This window comes from Pelecanus crispus, chromosome 23 (genome assembly GCF_030463565.1).
Source record: "Pelecanus crispus isolate bPelCri1 chromosome 23, bPelCri1.pri, whole genome shotgun sequence".
Classification (NCBI taxonomy): domain Eukaryota; kingdom Metazoa; phylum Chordata; class Aves; order Pelecaniformes; family Pelecanidae; genus Pelecanus; species Pelecanus crispus.
This window is the reverse complement of record NC_134665.1, coordinates 796,076-816,199: the sequence shown is the minus strand read 5'-3', so window position 1 is coordinate 816,199 and position 20,124 is coordinate 796,076. Positions and strand designations below refer to the sequence as shown.

Here is a 20,124-nt window from a genome sequence, read left to right as displayed (position 1 = left end):
AGAGCAGAGCTGTGGGGATTTTGTTTTGTCTCTTCTGCTCTGGTTGCCCCACCACAGCTGAGGAGTGTTTCTACTGCAGAAACCCCTGGCATTCCTGCTGCCCTGCAAGGGAAACCGTGTGGGTCCTGAGAGGCCAGGGGAGGGTCCCTTAGTGCCGAGTGAGGACAGCCGCTCTGTGCATCAGCCCTGATCTCAGCTCCCTGTGCTGGCAGCTCTTTCAGCGGGAGGACTATCGCCCTCGGCTCTTCCCCCAAAAGAACCAGGACACTGCTGGGAGCAGAGGAATCCTGTTTCCAAGGGCAGATGGCCAAGGCCCTCAGCCCATCTCCTGGTACCTGCGGAGGATCTCAGCTCTGCCCTGCCAAGCAGGGACGCAGAGGGCTCATTACAGCTGCCGGCATGCAGCCGCCCAGCAGCATTTCAAGGGCCTTAGCACCCCGCTGGCTTCTCCATGGGGCTCCTGCGCAACAGAGAGAGGCCATGGGAGAGCTGTGCCCTGCGGGAGGGCAGCCTGCAGCCCAGCAGCACCTCCCAAGGAAAGACTCACCTCTCCTCAATTCCTTACGTCCTGAAGAGAGGGTGAGATCCCTGCCAGCCGCACACACTGCAGCACCCAGAGCCCCGAAGGTTAACAGGGGGCGAGTTGGGTGCTTTTCCTCCATGGACACAGGTGCATGACAGCGCTGGTGTCTGAGCTGCACTTGAATCCTCACCCCCACACCCCAGTGAGTGTGACAGTCAGAACTGTAAGGGCAGCAGGGAGAAGAGGAGGAGATGCCAAATGAGGCCTTGCAAGGGAGGCAGGGGAGGGAGGCACAGTCACACACTTGAGTGTTTCTCCTCTTTGGTGGTCAGGCTGCTGCAAGGGCAACTCCTGAGCATGTCCCCATGATAGGAAGGGCAGGGGCTGTGCTGTGTGAGTGAGGAGAGCAGGGGCTTGCTCCCGGGAAAGCGCCTGCACTGCAGGGGATGGCAGGGAGATGCGTGAATGCCTCCTGCCACGGCATTTCTGCCAGCAGGTCTCTCTGCCTCCCTGCCCACCTCTCTGCTGCCTGCAGCTCTTCTTGGCCAGGACCTGTTTCTCTCTCCCCACGTCTCCTCCCTCTTCATGCTCACAGAGCCCGTCCCACGCGCTGTGTGCTCAGCTCTGCCCTGCACACCCCTCCTGGCAGCAGGGCACTGCCCAGGGACATCTCTGGGGGTGTGCAGGGACCAAGGAGCAGCTCAGACAAGTCCTGATGAGAACTGGGCTCTCACTGCCTACTCCAGAGCACAGAAATACATTCCCATCTCCCACTGCCCACACAGCCAACTGAGAAGAGAAAAAGGACAAATTTCTACCCTTTCAGGTAATCCCCTACCTTGACATCCATCTTTAAACTGACCTTCTGCAAATATCCTGCAGGTGATGTAGGAGTCTGAGCAGCCCTGACCCATGCTGAACACTCTGGACAGCAGAAGGACCCAGCCTTGCTGGGGGTCCCTCCTACCACCCTCAGCTTCTCCCTGCAGCACCGTGGGGAGCTGCTTGGGCAGGCTGAGAGCTGACCCTGGCAGGCGGCAGAGTCCCTGCCCCGGCACACAGCACCCTGGGGTGCAGGGACCCTGCTCGCAAGGACAGCCCTGGGCACCCCTGGCTGCACACCTCTCTTCAAAACCCTGGAGCCATCCCTTGCAGAAGGCAGCCGTCATGCCCTGTCCTGATGGTACAGCAGGGAAGCCCTGCTCTGCAGCACCTCCTCCTCCTCTGCACTAGAGAAACTCTGAGAGTCCTCCTGAAAGGTCGTATTTGCTGTGGCATGTACCAGCTTTTGGAGATCCCTCCAGGAACACCAGTTTCATTGCCCTGCAACCAGAGTCTTACCATGCAGAGGGCAGTGAAGATCTCTCCCGCAGTGAGCTCTCAGCACCCTCCCACCCCACACTGCCTTTAACCCCTGTCTGCCTCCCTCCTCTCCCCTCCCTGCCTGCAGGCACTGCCCTCAGCCCTGCTGCGCTTGGCACAGGAGCTGCTCCTGGGCAGAGCTGTCTCTCTGCAGCGCTGCCCGCTTGCCAGGAGCTGCCTGCGTCCCAGGAGCCCGGCCCAGCTCAGCAGCACAGCACCAGCCCAAGGCAGCCCTTGCTCTGCCCCTCTGGGCTGCCTTGTGTTGTCCCTGGGGCTGCAGGGGAACCTGCTGTGACACAGCCTGAAGCCATCACTGATGCTCCCTCCTGCAGCTGGGGAGAGACTCTTACTTCCAGCAGCGTAATTTCTCTCACCTGAGTCCGATTTATGACCTGTAATCACTTTTCCTTGTCTCCACCTTAGACAGGACACCCAGGCAGTGACAGGCAGGGATCTCCTTTAGCCCTGCTGAGGGACGGGTTCAGCAGAGTCAGTGGAGCCATCTCATCCTGGGCCTGGAGTCCTGGGGCTGCAAGGGCTCTCAGCTCCCTCCCATGCCTGCCACAAACCCACAGGAGGGGGGATTCCTCCTGCCTCACTTCAGGTGGGCACAACATGGGCACCTGCATGGGAGCTCCTTGTCTCAGCTCCCATGGCGATAATGGAGATGGAGGCCAGGAGGGAGCTGTTCAGGCACAAACACCTGGCGACATTTGGGCTTCAGGAGGTGGCCCCAGACACGTGCAGGTGGCTGCAGGCTCTAAGGGAGCAGCTCACAGAGTGTGGTGGTTTAACCCTGGGCAGCAACTAAGCACCACACAGATGCTCGCTCACTCCCCTGTCCCGGTGGGATGGGGAGAGATTCGGAAGGTTAAAAGTGAGAAGACTCGTGCGTTGAGATATGAACAGTTTAATAATTGAAATAAATTAAGTAAAATAGTCATAGTAGTATTAATAATAATAACAACATATGACCCCGTGTACCCGGGCTGCAGCCACATGCCATCCACATGACTGAAAGGGTCTCTCCTCTTTGCTCGCCAGCTCGTCCAGCTTCAAGTTCACTCGCGAATTGCACACACACAGCGCTCCAGCAGTACCTGGCCCTGGACACTCGGTGTTTCCAGCTGCTGGGTCCCCATGCCCTGTGCTCCCTTCTGCCACTGCTAGCAGCCAGGCCTCTGCACCCACCCCCGCACCGGGTACACAGAGTGGGGCCACGCACAAAAGGATTTGGAATCGCCCTCCAAAAGAAGGTCGGACGGGCTGTGGGGATTAGGTGCAGGGCTCAGTCAAACCAGCAAACCAAGCAGCAGCTGGATCCTTAATCCCCCCTTCTCTCCTTTTTCCATGCTTGTACATCCCCTCAGCTTCCTTGGCTCCTGCCTTTCTGCGCCCGTGTCCCCTCCCAAACAAGGCACCTACCCCTGCTTATTTTTCCCCCTTCCTCCCACGTTTGCCACACCTGGGAACAGATGTGGTGTTTCAGGTGCTGTTAGCTAGGTCTTCTTGGACTTCCATGCCATTACTGATGGGGTTTCCTGGGTACTGCTGTCCCTGCCAGATTCCTCTCCCCAGAATGACCCCAACTCCTCCTTCAATTTGCTGTCCAGCGTGGCCACCTCTCACATCCATCCCCCTTAACCACCTGCAAAATCTGGGGCTGCAACAGCAGAGTATCCACAGGAGACAAGCTGTCTGCTCTAAGGCCGCCTTCTGTCTGCTCTGAGCAGATACTGGGCACCACCTTCAGGTCCATTCCAAAATCCAAAGCAGCCTTGAGCCAGTTGGTTTGGGGCCCAGCTCTGGTGCCCATGAAGCCATGCTACGCCTCAAGGGCCCTGAGAGCAGCTCTTCCACTTTCAGGCAGAGCCTGCCCTGCCATCCTAGGGACCAGGCTGCACTCGGCTGGGTGCCTCAGCTCTATCCCCACAAGCCAGGGTGGCAGCAGGAAGCTCCCGCACCTTGCACGCCCTTTGAGGCTGCCATTCTTCAAGCCACTGCTCTCTGCCCTCCAGGGACCCAGCCCTGCTCAGCAAATGCAACGCACGTGCCTGGCTCCCGCTTTTCTCCCGGGACTGCCCTGCACTCCAGCATGTGAGCAGCTGTAGCTGACACCCAGCTGCCCCACCAAGTCTCACTGATACCAATGATATCCTAGCGCTGGGAATGGACCCAGGCTTCCAGTTCAGCTTGGTTGTTTCTCACACTGCCTGCCCTGGGGTACAAGCATTTCAGATATGCTCCTGAGCCCTCCCTGCTCCCAGCAGCAGGGTAAATGTTTCCATCCTCAGGCGATGTATGCAACTTGGATACAACCCAAAGATAATAATGCAGAAGAATTGGGAAAAAAAAAAACCAGAAGAAGAAAAGACAAACCCCAAAACCCAGAACTGACAGTCAATGTATTAACTCCCACTTCCAACAGAAGACTAAACAGAAACGAACACAGAGCAAGTGGGAAAGGGGACAGAAAATAGCAGGAAAAGGCTAATCTCACTGCTGCAGTGCTGCATATAAATTGCAGTGGTTTCCTAAAACCCAATGGCTTGGCTAAACTCAAAGTTCAGCCAGGAAGGATCACAGCTGTGCTTGACCGCGCTAAAACAACAGGCATGACTCTGCATTTCTGCAGCCTCTAAGGACAAACACCAACCAGAGATCCCTGCACTTACTGAAATAGTCATACTAAACCAAAAAGGATCCACTTGCTTGCTTTGGCTGCAGGAACAGCAGGACAGCAGCACAAATTTGCAAGTGTAGAATGACAGCGAACATAAGAACAAGACAATGAAGAAATACACAAAGCATAAGATTTTGTGCGTCTTCTTTTCAAAAAAGTCTCACTCATTTTAGTTTTGCTGCTTTACTGTGCAACAAGAATTGGCAAGCTTTCCAGTGATTTATTCCTGCCACACACAGATCCAGGTTCTGCTTTGAAATTCATACAGGGATATGCGTATGAAAAAAAAAAGAAACCAAACCAAAACCAAGACCAAACCCCCTCTCTGTAGACCAAGGCCTGAGGTAGCTTTAAGAATGCAGCTCATTGTGCCTCCAAGCCCAGAAGCACCTGAGGCTGCAGAGCTTTTACAGGGGAGGGAGAGAGGACTTGTGAAGAGAGATGCAAGGCTTCCACCCTGCCGACAGCCACCCACAGCCCAACTCAGGGACAGTCAGAGCAAACAAGAAGGGAATGGGTTTGCTTTCTCTTTCATTTACTTGAATTCCTTCTAACCAACTCTAAGTCTTCCCTCCCACTCCAGGATTTTTCCTTTGGTTTGATTTTTTTTTTTTTGAGACTTCTCTGTTCCCTTATGGTAAGATGCTACTTAGAAATGTAATACAGACATGCCAGGGAATAGACGAGGCTAAAAGAATCTTAACTTTATTTATGAACATGAGATTTGTGTTTATACACATGCTAGTAAACAAAGAGAAAAATAGCCATGCGATTGTCCATGTTCCAGAATGGCTTCTGCAACGCCCCCGTTCCCCCCCACCCCCTGCCTCCAAAAGGTACTCCCCTTCTATCTTCCCGAAGTGGAAACTACTCTTTACAGGAAAATATCAAAATATTCTCAGCCTTTTAAGATGAAAACATTTCAACACTCTTGGCCTTTGGCTACTCCTTCTTTGCTTTTTTTACAGGAGGTTCCAATTGAGCAGATTTTTCAAGACTGGTGTCCATCTTCTGGGAAGCTTTAGATGCTTTTGTTATATTGTTGTTCTTTGGAGGAAAAGCCACTTCTACTTTCTGCTTTGCCTTTTCAATTTTTGCTTTTGGCTTATCCTTCTCTCTTTTCTCCTTTTCAGACCCCGGTTTGAAAGCGCTATAATCTGCTGGTCTAGGCTCATCTCTTACAGGGGTGGCATCATCTCTGCTTGGGAGCATGAACAGAGAGCCCCTTGTAACAGAACAGCCCTTATAAAACTTTTCATACCATTCTCGATAGTTCCTTTCCCATGCGCTGTATCTTTCCTGCTCAAAAGGATCTCTGACGTCAGCAGATCTGCCATAGTGAACCTTCATATCATAGGGTGGAACTTGTGTGTGTCTGTTAAAAGGCTGCCTTTCTTCCTCCCCTTGAGGTATAGTCTGTTTCATGGGACACTGGCCTCTAAATACTGGTGATCTTGGCCGTGATTTGGATCTTCTGTATGGGGGTGACCTTGACCTTGACTGGTGATAACCATGTGCCCTTGACCTAGACCGAGAGTTACGGCTCTTCCCTTTGCCTCTTCTTCGATTCGGCGGCGACCGCGAGTAGGAGTGAGAATGGGAACGACCAAATCTTCGAGAGTAGGAATGGGAAGAACCAGCTCTTGACTTGGAATAGGTATATGACCTTCTAGAGTAAGATGAAGCATTACGGGGAGACTTGGACCTTAAAAAAGCACAACACAAAAAAAAAATACTGAAGGTAATTCAAAACAGTCACTCTCACCAATTTTTTTTGTCCCAATTTTGTGTTTGGTTTTTTTTTTTTTCCATATGCTTATGGCAAAGCTGCTTTCAGCTGCTGACATGATGCTACTGCAAAGTCAAGAGCTTGATAAGAGTTTCTGCTTACAAGGCAGAACAGCTGCTGCTTTGCTCGTGTGAAAACATCCAGGAAGGGTAACTCTATTTCCACTCACTCCTATCTCATGAACCACCACAGCTGTTGATTGATTTCAGGTGGTGCATACTGGCACGGGAAGCGGCACATTTTTCACTCCTCCACGACTACATGCAGTGCAATCTTTTTTTTGCAGTAAGATGCAAAAAGAGCAAATCTTAACAGCTCCCATGCAGTACCAAACATCAAGAAAACATGATTTAGCCTCAAGAGAGCTCAATTTTAAAATGCCAGCTGAGTCTACTTAACTTCACTCCTTATTTGGCAAGTTGTACAGGATGCAAAATACTTGTACTGCAATCCTACCTACAGGACTATTTCATCAGCACTTCTAGCCAGATGTCCTAGCAACATTTGGCACCTACCTCTAGCTCTAACCAAGGACAGTGACTGCATTTCAAGACAAGTCAAATCTAAAAGCTTCTGAACTCAGCCGCTAGCAATGTCACTCAATGCCATTACAAATATGTACCAAAAGGAAGGACTCACTTGGCACTGCAATAATAGATAAAACAGACTCCTCCCTCTCCAACTGAGAGAAAGCATCCTGGCTATTTGAGATGGCTGAATTGAAAGAAATTCAACGTTGTCATAAAATAACAGCGTTGACTTTTCCAACAATTTGCTCCATCAGTATCATCTAAGTTATTTAAAAAAGAATGTTGGAGGCTGTTTACTATTGGGAAATCAATTTCTTCAGCCGTATTCAGGCAGTGATCAAAAGGGTGGCTTTCTATTTGATCCTTTAATTATATTTAAGTTTTATAGGTAATTATGGTTTCCTCAAAAAAGCATTCATTTTTCAGAGTCCTCTTTTCCATCCTCTACTGGAGTTTTGTTTTCAATAACCTTACTGCAAGCCCAGATCCCCTTTGTTAAAGCCCCAACTCAAATTTCAAAATTAATTACCATGTGTATTCTCCCTCCACTGCTATCTATGCATATTCACTTCATTAGAAATCAGCTGTTGTATAAGTTATGTGTTATGGCCTCGTTTAGCAGGTTACAAGTAGGCATCTATTGAATTTCTGTAGAATACTCACAGTTCCCAGCCTGCTCTGCCACCTGCTGAGTGAATTGTTCTGGCTCTCACTGGATGACCTACTGGAGTGGGGAGGCAAAAAAGAAAAAAAAAAATCCCATTCAGCTGGTCTGAAGATAATTGTTTTCAGGAAATCCTGAAGTTCTAGTTACTTACCAGCTGTGGGTATTGGTTGTCCTTGGGGGCCCACAACACTTGCTACTGCGGGCTGTCTTTGAACAGGAACCTGGTAGCCCTTGTGCATAAATGCAAACAGTTGGAAAATAAGCTCTATGAAAAGTAAGAATCAGCACATATGCTGAAATAAAACTTACCTTCTCTTCCAACAGACTGCTGATTGACAGAGGGGAAGGTTTAGACAGTTGAGCAGCACTCACCAGAGCAGCAGGAGGTGTGACAGGCAGGAGTGGTGGTGGTGGTGGTGGTGGCTGCTGCTGCTGTTGCTGCTGAATTTGTGTATGGAGCCTTTTTGTGTAGCCAGTTCCATTTTTGAAGTTGTTCACAGCCTAGAGGCAGAAAAACATTGACAAAAAGGTAATACGGAACTTCAGTAGATAAATTAACAAAAGCCTCCACAGAGTAAAATTGCTTTTGTGTTCTTATAAATGCTATCAACCGTAAAATAAATCCCCATACAGATATATGAACACATCCCATTAGACACTGATATTACTGACTGGTGACTCAGAGTATCTGTATTTAAAGTACTTCAGTGTTAACACCAAATCTGAAAGCGAGGCAATCATCTTAAACAAAAGTGTGACCTGAATGTGCCAGGCTGTAAGCTTCTGTAACAACAGATCATGGATTTCAGAAGTAAATTTGGCCTTGTTCCATTTAGCCTTGCTTAAAGGAGATGTAAATTAGTATTTGCTTCCCTTTCACCTTTTCACAAACAGACTTGTCTTACAAACAGTTTACGTAAAAGGCATCATGGCACCTGGCGTAGGAACTTGTTGGCAATTAAAGAATCAGGCGAAACGTCTGTCTGGTGGCACGTTGGGCAGGTATGCTCCTCAGATTCCAGCAACGCTGTTCTAATGCCTGTGAATAATTAGAACCATCAAAACAGGTTTTAGCCAAAGTGAGGACATTTGTTGGCTTCTAATCAATTCTCAAAACACGTCTATGATTAATGGGTGAATGTGGTCTGGAATTGAGAGCATGAAGCTATAAAAGTTCAATAGTGTCACAAATGTCTCGTATGCAGCACACAACCGTACAGCTTTGATATTTCACTACTGTCACACCTGAAGATGTAGAGTAGGCTGTGTCCTGATGTTCCCACGAGTCTTTTTTCCACTCTCTAGTACAGCGAGAAGTCACCAACCTCCAGGTTAATGAATAAAACATGTCTCAAAAAACCATTAGTAGGTCTGAGTTCTGAAGGTTTTAACCAGCTCTCCCATGGAGAAGAATGTGGATTAAATGCCTAACTGTCCCTTTGTTGCAGAGCACAGTCAGGCACCAGAGCTGGCTGTATAGTTTTGTATGAGGGAAAGGGCTGTGGACAAACCAAATGCATTCCATATCCAATACTGTAATCACCTGCACAGTGATGCACTCTTCTCATACTCGTCCTTTCCCATGTAAAGAGGACTTAACTAGATAGGTAAAAAGGGAAAAAAGCTTTCTGCCTTTTTTTTCCCCATTATACGAGAAGCATTCTTTCCTGTTCAGCATCTACTTAAGTGTTAAATAGAGCATGTAAGAAAGTAATTTTGTTATCTCCTACTTCTGCTTTCAGAAGATCAGATGCAATGTTTTGAATGAACAGACAGGGCAGTAACACTTACATTCGTCACAGTAACTGTTCCCACAGCAGGGAATAACAGCTGCATCTGTCATTAGATCTTTACAGATGAGACACAACAACTCCTCTGGAACAGGATCAGCTGAGGAGGAGGAGGAGGATGGCTCCGCTGGTAGGAAGGGAGGCTTTTCCTTCTTGCCTCTAGCATAAGCTTCCCTGGAGGCAGGGTGGGGAAGGAAAAAGGAAAGAGTTAAAGATGGGTAAAGGGAAACTTTTCCAAGCTTTGCATTTTACCAAAGGAAGAGAATAGATGGAATCCTTCTCACTCCCCATTAGCCTTCTAACATGTAAGCATTTCGTTTGAACTACTTTTCTGTAGCCACAGCACTAAAAGAGGGAGGGGCGGAAGAATTTTCCTTCTGCAGAACTCTCCCATTCATTGGATCAACTCAGAAACCAGCTCAGACTGGAAAAATAATTCCTTGACACCCAGAAATAAGGTGAAATGAATCCCACCTCTCCTTTGCCAGAGGGTAAGTGTAAATTGCAGGCTCAGGGTAAAGTTAGTCTCTGAGTAATTACGTTTGATTAATGGAGGAAGCCTGTGTTACAGCTTCTACAAAAGGAGATCCACAACAGAAAAACACAAGTGCTACCAAGTGCATTTGAAAGCAGCCACTCTTGTCAGCACACAGTAGTCTTTTCTTAGTTTATAGCCACAGGAAAACTTCAGTCTGTTTCACACATGGGATTGGATAAAAGTCAGGGGGGCAGGAAAGCTCAGTCCAACAGCTCTTTGTTACATTTTGCAGGAAGCCTTTGAAGCATAACCCAGAAGCAAAATGAGCGTTCAAAGAGACCGACTCCGCTGTAAACACTACTGAAACGTTTTGCAGAAATACAGATTCTTAGCATACCACAAGTTTCACCAACTTGCAGGGGCAGGAACAGAAGGACCGCCCTATTTTAATGGTAGAAAGTATCACAGATTTTAAGGTTAAGCTACAATGACAATGCTTCCTCCCCCGTAATTCCAGATGCCAGACAACTTGGTTGCATTGCCACTTGGACATTTACACATCGTTTCTCTTATTACCTTTGTGGTCAGTCCAATTAATTCCCTACTTACGCATTAATAGTTGGTATTGCATATTTTCCACTTTTCGTCAGCATAGCACCCTTGGTGTTGGGATCTTCCACCTCCACCATGAAACTCCTGGGAATTCCTGTGCTCTTTTTAATTCTGGGAACAGACTGAAATTGTTTGTCCTGTTAAGGAAAGAAATGCAGACATATCTCATCTCAGGACCCACACTTCAAATGACATTTCAAGGACTATTTGAAGCAGCAAAAGCCTTTAGTGCTCTCCTTGTACCCAGCGTAAGGGTTGCTCAACTAACATACTTCTTTTCCTAAAAGAACAGAGCCAGGACGTTCAAAAGGCTTGAGCAGTGTTTTGAACTCATTTGACATTCTTTGGCTTAACTTCAGGTTCCTGAAGGGGGAAATACCCCTGCGCTCGCCATCCACTCGGAGAAGAGACACAAACCCGCTCCTCCTCCCCAGCGCAATTCAGCGCGAGAGCTCAGTTCGCTGCTCTGAATCACTCGCTGGGGAAACTTGTGTTCACCATCTCTAGATGAAGGCTGAATTCAGACCTCATGCATATGCATTCAGTGACGAACGTTCAATGGCATGAATACTCAACCAGAGGCTTGTGTACCTAAAACACGCACTTAGTCACAAGATGGGGTCAACAGAAACATCTTGGGTTTAGACGGAATCCTGAAAGCTGTCTACAACCAGTCATTAAAAAGAGCTAAAACCAGAAACATTTCCAGTGATATTGAAATATACAAAAATGTGCGTGAAAGTCCACAGAGAAGGGTCTATGGACATATTTAATGTCTATGACCTTGAGAAAAGCCAATTTTACATTTGTAATTGCAGGTTTCCCTGGAAGTCTGAAGGGCTTTGCAACACTGCCAGGTAACCTCTGCGTTTCACCCCAAGACAAACAATTCTTAATAGGAGTGTTTCTGTATTGTTACGTGACTGCCAAGGTAAAAACAATGACAAACTACCAAACACCAGCAGTCCCCCACAATCTTACCCCATGTGTTGGGCAGTTCTTCCTATAGTGGCCAGGTTTTCCACAACGGAAGCAAGTGTAAGATGGTGGAGGTGGACCCAAGGCTTTCTTCAGGTAACTGAAAGATTTTGGGGAAAGAAAGAAAAAGGTATGCAAAGGTGTCTCTCTTGTTCCAACAAGCATCTCTGCAGCTTTTCCATCATCTTCAAAGAACAGATCTGACATCAGCAACACTTACTTGGATGGATCATATTCCTGGCAAGACTGTATCATCATCGCTGTTATTTTATCTTCCTCGGAAGCATCGGCTTCAGCCAGATTGGCAGTCTGTTTAACAGGTCAGGATTTGACACACGCATGAGAAACACAGTGAAGCCCCCACGGCCAAAGACCACAGCACTCACCCAGTCCCGTCAAGAGCAGCACAGTGCCAGCTGAGGCTGCACCAAAACAGCTACTCATATAAAACAGAGTTGTGCTGAAGATGTTCTGGGGAGTCCTTACGCCCTTACGTGGGGGTTGGGTGCCCGTTAACCTGCTTGACAAGAGCATTCCTGGGCACCCAAAACCTTGGGCTCTGTCTGCACCTTACATAAAGGCTTGTGGAACCAGCCCCATTTTCTTCCACGTGGACTCAAGCTCCGCGTAGAAACAATTACACTGTCCAGTATTTTTGAACTGATATTAAGCTCCAGACTATGTGAAGGAGAAGATCTCCGCTGTACATTTAATTGAGAAAGATGTATGCCACTATCATGATTTACGTTTTGCAGCATTAAAAGGACACTCAACTTAGGAGTCAGGGAAGTTGGTTTCTGCTTGCTGAAACTGAGCTTCGGACACAGAAGCATGAAAAGGAATCAAGCTTTTTAGAATCCCTCAGCAAGACAAAGGATTCTTTTCAGTAGAAATGTCACCATCATGTGCTGTAGGCAGTCCAAACTGCATGTTCCCCCCTACTAACTTCTTCATAAACCTTACGCACAACTACGTCTTCAAATTCTTGAAGCCAGCTGCTTTTGTTTAACCAGTATTTGGTCAGATTTTTTTATTGCACGCTAGTCCAGACATAAGCAGGGACAAAGGGAGGGACTGTAAATGACTTGGACCTTCAAGCACCTATCTTTCAGATCAACAGCGCATGTTTTTGCTTTTAGATGCATTCATTCACAAAAGCAACCATCTAGTTTCAGTATTTTATTAAATGGTTGTTTCATATAGACAGTTTTTTTCTCAACTGTAACATCATTCACATCAACATCTGTCAAGTCATTCATATAGACAGTTTTTTCTCAACTGTAACATCATCCAGATCAACACCTATGAAGTCACTGCCATTAACATTTACAGACAACTTTACAGATACTTGACTAGTTTGTTTGAACCCAAACGGTTTACAGAACACTTCCAAAACACAAAATAACGCATCCTAGGAATAGACCAAAACTCAAATATGGCATTTAATACATAGGAATAACAAACCGGAAAACTTTTTACAACACATTGCCTCCATGCTAAGCCAGTCTGCACTCAGGAGGTCAGCGCAAGTAACAGTTCTGAGCTGCTTTATGTTATTTTCCTGTATTTTTCTTTAAATGTTCTCAAAAGCTGAAATGTCTACACCACTTGGACAATTTTTCACATTTCAGGGGAAAACTTCACATGAGTTTACAGAATCAAGGACACATTTAGGCACAGCACTAATGGAGTCCAATTTCTTCTGGTGGATACCTTCCAAACTAATTTTTTTTTTTTTTTTTTTGGCCAAAGGTACACAGTGTAATTTCTGCAGTGAGTGAGGGAAGAAGTTAGGAGTGGGAAGAGATTTCTCTTTCTTGGAAATGAACTCCAGCCTTTATTTTCAGAAGAAAGAAGCAGCTCCTCTGCACTAGGCCCGGCCTTCTCTCATCGTTGTCACTCGAAAGACCACTCATTCCATTGGCTAGCACTACGCCTTTGCACAACGTGCAATCACTACTGCCATCACCAGGCAAAGCTACACATTGTTGAGCACAGAACGCAAGCAGTTCCACAGCAAAACACGGCACTGCAACAGTTTCAGAAGGTCACATCTGCTAATATGCCACACGTACACATTGGCATATTCCTATAAACAGTCAGGTACATTTACACAATTGACGCAGCCTGCACTCAAACAAATTAGATTGTGCTGTCCACTGTAGATGTACTACGATGTATGAAACTCTGCAGCATTCACAGAACGGAACTGTAACTATCGTGACTAGAAATTCAAAAATAGCCACGCAATCGTCCATGTTCCAGAAACGCTTCTCGTTTGGCTGTTGCAACCCGCCCTGAAATGTCCATAACTTACAGACCATATAATTCTTCTCTGAAAGTTGTGTTAGTTTCCAACACAACATGAATGAAACGTATGAAAAACGGTAAACAGCTTCTGCAGTGCTGCTTCTTTGTGTCTTGAAGGTGAGTAATATGGCAACATTACGTTGAGGCTGATAAGGTACTCCCCTTCTATCTTCCCAGACTGGCAACTACTCTTTACAGGACAGTATCAAAATACGCACATATTTTACAGTTAAAATAAATACTTTTAAATTAGTAAAATCTAAATTAAAGTTCTGTTCACATTACAAGAGTTATCCAGCTATAGATCACCGTATAAGATTTAAAAATACAAAGCAAACACTTTTGGTTTTAAGCATTTGACAAGAATAGATCTAGATATACCTTAATGAGCTGGGCCAGAGAAATAGATCCAGAAGAGTCATTGATCTGTGCACAAAACATTAAACACATATTCAAGTTCTACAATCAAAACACAGCAATAGTTCACCTCTACTGCAGTCTGAAAGGCTGCACCATATCCTCTGAGTGTCACTGAAAGAGGCATTTCCAACCCAGTGTAATTGGCATTTGTTCAAAAAAGCGTCCAAACCTGTGACAGCTCCAGAGTTCCTCTGTGGTTAATGAGAAGAAACCAAACTCACCAAACCCGCCTGAGATCAACTTACTGCTCCAGACTATCTCAGAGAGGGACCCTTGTCAAATGCTCACAACTGCTTAAGAGTCACAGGGGTAAGGAAGCTGCCAATTTGCAGCTAAAAAGGGATTTCTGAGAATAAATTGCAGCCACACTCCTCCCTCCCAGCTCCCTACGGAACAGCTTGCAGGAATGAAGTCCTCAGGCCACTGGTTCGTAATGGACTGCTGTGTTTGTTGAGAACTAAGACTGGAGGGCACTTTTTCCACAAGGAAAAAGGGGAACTCTTCGCTTGCTCCTTTTCCAGTATACTCAATTCTGTTACGCCACAAGCAGCAGTGAAGCTCACACCAGTAAAACCTTAGCAGAAAGACACTCGAATCACTGCTTATTATGCCTGAAGTTGTTCAAAAGCATAGAGTAACATTTCACAATGTAAACTGAACAGCTCTCCTCAAGGGGTCACTAACTGGATCAGAAGAGAGATTAAAAGCCTTCCGTGGAAAACGCTCTTGTCCTTTAGTGCCTAACGCAGTGGAAGAATTCAAGGCAGCAGTTTTTAGCAGACTCTGGGAAAAAAGATCTCTACATGCAGAAAAAGATTCCTCACTCCAGTTCATCATTCCTTCTCCATATGTTTAGCATCATATGGTGGTACACTAAAGACAGGCTTAACCTCTGCGAAATTGAAGCAGCATCCAACCCTGAAGTCACCCAGCTCCAAAGGCATACTGCAGGCAGAGGTTAGGACAAAACACAGGGATTTCACCCACAAATGCACCAGGCTCTAAACTTGTGCCAACATTTGTACACTGGGGTTTAGGTATTTCCATTTGCAGACAAACTATTCAACTAAACTGCTTCATCCGAGAAAGTGGAAAGATCAAATGCAGAACTTGACAATAGCACTTTGTGTAGCAACGATGTTTAAATTCACAGCAATCTATGAAAGACATTTATGCACTCAGAGGGGCCCAAGCAATATCACTTCAATCATTCAGTTTTAGGAACAAATACCCAGGTATTTAAGGACATGGAAAGGAATCATTTAGCTGCACAGAACTGTCCTCAAAATGTATGGGATATGTGACTTATCATATTTGTTTGAACCCCCAAATCAGAACTAAGGAACAGTACCAAGCTGAACAATAATGGATTTTCAAAAAACATTAGGCAAAAAAAAAAAGACTTTCAATACAAAAGCTAAGTAATACAATGTGAAAATGGCAAAAAATGCACTCCAGACAATTTGTGTTGCAAGGAACAAAAGCACACAACAACCGATACAAACATACACACTACGATGCTGAATCAAATACATTCTATTTACAACATATACTGTGTTCTACTGGAAAACAGATTAAGTTACTGTTTGGAAAATTTATACCAGGCTACATTGTGTAGAATTAAGTGCAGTGTGCAGAAAAAAGTGTGAGATTGTGTTTTTACGTACTGGTTTTGATGGTCCACTCACTGGCTCCGTTCGACTTCTGGAAGAGAAATGGAGGTGATCAGAACTTAAAATAGAGCCCGTACCTCCTGAAGATGAGGAAGTACAAGGAAATACTTGTAGATTACCACACAGTGGTTTCTTCGTGCATTTCCCTTCAAGAACATACTGCAAGGCGAGTAACACATTTTCAAGGCCTCTCCACCATCACAGCATGCATTCATCATTCCCAAACATTAACCACTCTACCAGCAGTTTCTGCAATGTTTCCAGCTGGAGGAATCAAAAGCTAATCTGCACGGCTAATTTTCAACGTTACAACAGCAGTGCCATTCTTTCCTTGTCCCCACACACAGGGATTTAGTTGAGCTTTGATGCCAGCAGCATCTGTCCTCTCACTTTAGGGCAGCATTACAATACCAGGAGAGGGTGCCACCCAACCAGAAACGGAGGATGCATTCACAAGGCAGCACTGAGCATCCATCCTTCAATTAACCCCCAAAACAAGGCCATGTTTATAAGCACAACGCCGTGGCGTCCAGAATTACTCAGTAGTGCCTGAAAGCACTGCAACAACTGCTGCAGTAATGTGCCCAAAGTTTACATGCAGAGCCACACAAATTCAGGGTTTTTTTGCTTGCAAGTGCTTCATGGGCACCAGGATGCTGCTGTACTGTCTGTTCGAGACACACTGTAACTCATCAGTATACTTTATTTATGGGGAACCCACATCAGAAGGACATGGCAAAACCACAAGCTAATAACACCTACTAACTGTGGTGGAGAGGTCTATCTTTAAGAAGGCTGGAAAACGTGACCATTCAAACAGTGCTAATGCAGCTGATACACAACTGGACTGTGTGAATACAGAAATGACAGCAATGATGCTGTAGGCAGGATGGCATTTGAGTGGCTGTCATTTTAATCAATACACCCAGTTATCTGCCCTCCTTAAATCTTGGGAATACAGAACTAAAACCTGGAGCACAGATGTCAGCTTAGGGTAAAAACAGATGTAGAAAGAGAACTAGCAACAGTTGGCAACGTGCTAAACTGCTTCCTGCGTTTCAGGTTTGGAAAGGATTAACTATTCTTTCACTCTACTCGCACTAAAGGCAATACACTTTGGGACAGTGTTCTTTTTCTCTTGCCTGAAACGGACGCTGTCTTTAGGAAACTGATACAAATCCCTTATGAATGGAACTTCTTGTTTGCATGGTTCGCCAGCTGGCAACCCTTGCTCTTTCCTCTACAGCTAGGATGCAAAACCCCAGACCTGGGGCATAAGAATACCTGCCATATCCCACCCTCCCTCCCCCAAAGGCAAGAAAGAGTCAAACCCCAACAATCAGACTCTTCTGACATGGGAACAAATTCCGAGTTCACACTACAGTGCATATCTCTCTTCACTATAAAAGCAATAGAAGCAAGAAGATTTAATAATGACCACTCAGGTAGAGGAAACAGCACCTACAACTTGGGTCTCAGCAAAATCAAGCCCAAGAAGAAGCCCAAGAGAATCATCTTAAAAGTTACCATTGCTCCAGTTCAAACCCCATGTCCCAGTCGACTTTGGGACAGATACATTACAATCTACCTCATGACAACCAAAATTAACAGCACCTTTAACAACAAAGATGCAATCGGAATGCCTCTGTAAACTAATATCCACAAAACCAGCTAACACACTGAAAGCCCTAACAAAGGGTACAATGCTGTATGGATACTTACACAACATAGGTTTTGCTGGTGCCTTTGACTCCTCCAGCAGGGATTCTTCGAACGATCACTGATGAGTTCTTTGGAATCAGCGCATTAGCATCTGTGTATTCTGAAAACAACACAAATACAGAACAAAACAGTATTCAGTTTGTAAGAATGTCTATTACTACGTAATGACATAGCACTTCAAGCAATCCCTTCACAGGGATGAAAGCAAAGCTTTCTATGTAACACTGCGCTTTTATCGTCTCAACACACTAATGGGACATTCCTAGAAGTCTTCAGGTTTGATAATCACACACAAGCAGCAAAATCTTTTCCATTCATTTAAAACAGTTTGAATGCCAGCAGCACACTGGTCTCCAAGGTCACTCAGGACTGACAGAACACAGAAGACAGCCTGCCATCTGCACTAAGACCAGGTCAGGTCCCAGCTGGGGTTTGTTGTTTGGTTGTTGGTTTGTTGTCTCTTGCCTGAGAAGCAGAATAGCACATGCTCCAAGGGGTTGGAGTCAGAATGTTACAGGGCAGGAAAGAGCACTCAGGAATCCTGAGCTCTGCAGTTCACAGTTCTTCCACAACATTGTGAGAACATCCATTCTAAAAGACAGGTCAAGAAGTTCAGATCAAATTAAGAGGAGGCGGCAAGTTGAAATGCATCATTCCTGAGTGCAGGCTTTTTGAAGGGAATTCTGCCTTTATAGAACATGCCTCTAGAGGAAGCATGGAAGAGGACACCCCTGCCCCCCCGACATTTAAAATAGGTCTCAACCATCCAGTTTGCCTTTCCAGATCTTCAAAAGAGTCCATCATATCATTTTTTTCCACTGACATTTAAAATCCTGTTTACTTCTAGTGAGTTTAAGCATCTACATCTGATGAATAAAAACTGAAATTCATGGTTATGCATTTCAAGCAAAAATACTCCTTCTTTAACCTCACCTTTAGGGAACACCACGCTTAACAGAACCTAGTGAAGCAGACACATTTTCTTCACTGGATTCTGATTACGTATGAAAAACAAAGCAACACACTTTGTAAAACTGGTATGATATACATTAGAGTAACACTTTACGGGGGAACATCTTTATGAGCATCACTTTTTCTTCTAAAACTTTGCTTTCTGTTCCTCACCTGCTATAAGAAAAGCCACATGTTCGGCCTATCTCAAAACGTTTCTTCTCCTGGGGATAAGAATTGGGCTCCATCACATTTAGGACCATCCATCAGTCTGGTTTTAAGGCTCTGTTTGACACAGACCCAACCATTCCAGTAGTGACGCCAGCCAGTTGGCCACTCAGCCTGCTGGCATGTGTGAAGCTGACAGTACCTTAGCAACCCAAGACAACATTCACAGACCCTTCTGCAGCAAAGCCCTTCAGGCAAAGTAACCATTTTTCAAAAGCTCTTGACAATTTCATTCAACAGTAGTAGAAAACTACAAGACTTCTGAAATGGATCTCTACCTACGCGTGCCATGCAATCCAATGGCATTCCTAGGACCCCTAACAGTGTGCTCTTAAGTCTCTTCACAGACATTCTCCTGAACACAGTTTAAATATCTTGTCGTGGTTTAACCCCAGTTGGCAACTAAGCACCACACAGCCACTTGCTCACCCTCCCCCCACACCCCACAGGGATGGGGGAGAGAATTGGGGGGGAAAAAAGGTAAAAACCATGGGTTGAGATAACGGCAGTTTAATAGGACAGCAGAGGAAGAGAAATAGTAATACCGCTTCTACTAATGATAAAAGAACATACAAAGCACAAAGTGATGCACAACGCAGTTGCTCACCACCTGACGACCGATGCCCAGCCCGTCCCCGAGCAGCGATCGCTGCCCCCCAGCCAACTCCCCCCACTTTCTATACTGAGCATGACGCCCTATGGTATGGAACAGCCCTCCGGCCAGTTTGGGTCAGCTCTCCCGGCTCTGCCCCCTCACAGCTTCCTCTGCACCCGGCAGAGCATGGGAAGCGGAAAAGTCCCTGACTGCCACAAACACTCCTGAGCAACAACTACAACATCAGTGTGCTATCAACATTATTCTCATGCTAAATCCAAACCACAGCACCACACCAGCTACTAGGGACAAAACCAACTCTGGCCCAGACAAAACCAGGACACATCTGCAGATAAACAGGCAGCTTTAGGTGCCCAAGGCCCCGCGCCCACCACCCCCACGCACCTTCGTTGGTCTGGGCGTTGCTGATCTGCAGGTCGCAGTTGGCCGCCTTCAGCTTCTCGCGGCCCATGATCTGGCGCTTGAGGTCGCAGAGGGGGATGTGGAGGCCGCTGAAGGTGACCGTATCATAGCTCAGCTGGGAGGAGAACTTGTAGTGGACGCACGACATGCTCCTCCTCGCAGCCCGGCTGGGCGGCCACACGATGGGGAGAGGCCCCCGCGGCCCCGGCTCCTCCTCCGCTCCCTCTCTCGCACGCAGCGCTCCCAGGCCCGACCGCTCGCTACGGCCACTCGGGCGCCCGGCCTCAGCGTTCCGCCCAGGGCTTTCCTGGACGACAAGTGCACGGGCTGCCGCCAGCGCCTCACCTCACCCAGCGCATTATGACAAAAGGCGCGCGTCATGGGGGCACG

The 20,124-nt window shown here is 46.5% G+C and overlaps 1 protein-coding gene across 1 annotated transcript; it reads right to left on the bottom strand.

Annotated features, from left to right (window-relative positions):
* Window positions 1–5,510: 5,510 nt before the first annotated feature.
* Window positions 5,511–19,882, bottom strand: LOC142595810 (E3 ubiquitin-protein ligase RBBP6-like). The gene is made up of 16 exons (XM_075724661.1): window positions 19,717–19,882; window positions 17,543–17,637; window positions 16,931–16,944; window positions 15,810–15,873; window positions 14,104–14,148; window positions 11,633–11,721; window positions 11,416–11,512; window positions 10,432–10,571; window positions 9,346–9,518; window positions 8,490–8,593; window positions 7,990–8,055; window positions 7,864–7,944; window positions 7,706–7,784; window positions 7,551–7,608; window positions 5,751–6,273; window positions 5,511–5,615 (listed from the first exon to the last, which is right to left on the bottom strand). The coding sequence occupies exons 1-16, from the start codon at window positions 19,880–19,882 to the stop codon at window positions 5,511–5,513; spliced, it is 1,899 nt and encodes a 632-aa protein (XP_075580776.1).
* Window positions 19,883–20,124: the final 242 nt, after the last annotated feature.

What these genes read in the sequence shown, in the direction of transcription:
- LOC142595810 (XM_075724661.1), bottom strand. Translation starts at nt 19,882, where the DNA reads ATGTCGTGCGTCCACTACAAGTTCTCCTCCCAGCTGAGCTATGATACG. An exon ending in TGAGTGGACCATCAAAACCA is followed by an intron (nt 14,149 to 15,809) that starts GTACGTAAAAAC and finishes TTTTGTGCACAG; the next exon opens with ATCAATGACTCTTCTGGATC. An exon ending in GCAATACCAACTATTAATGC is followed by an intron (nt 9,519 to 10,431) that starts GTAAGTAGGGAA and finishes CCCTGCCTCCAG; the next exon opens with GGAAGCTTATGCTAGAGGCA.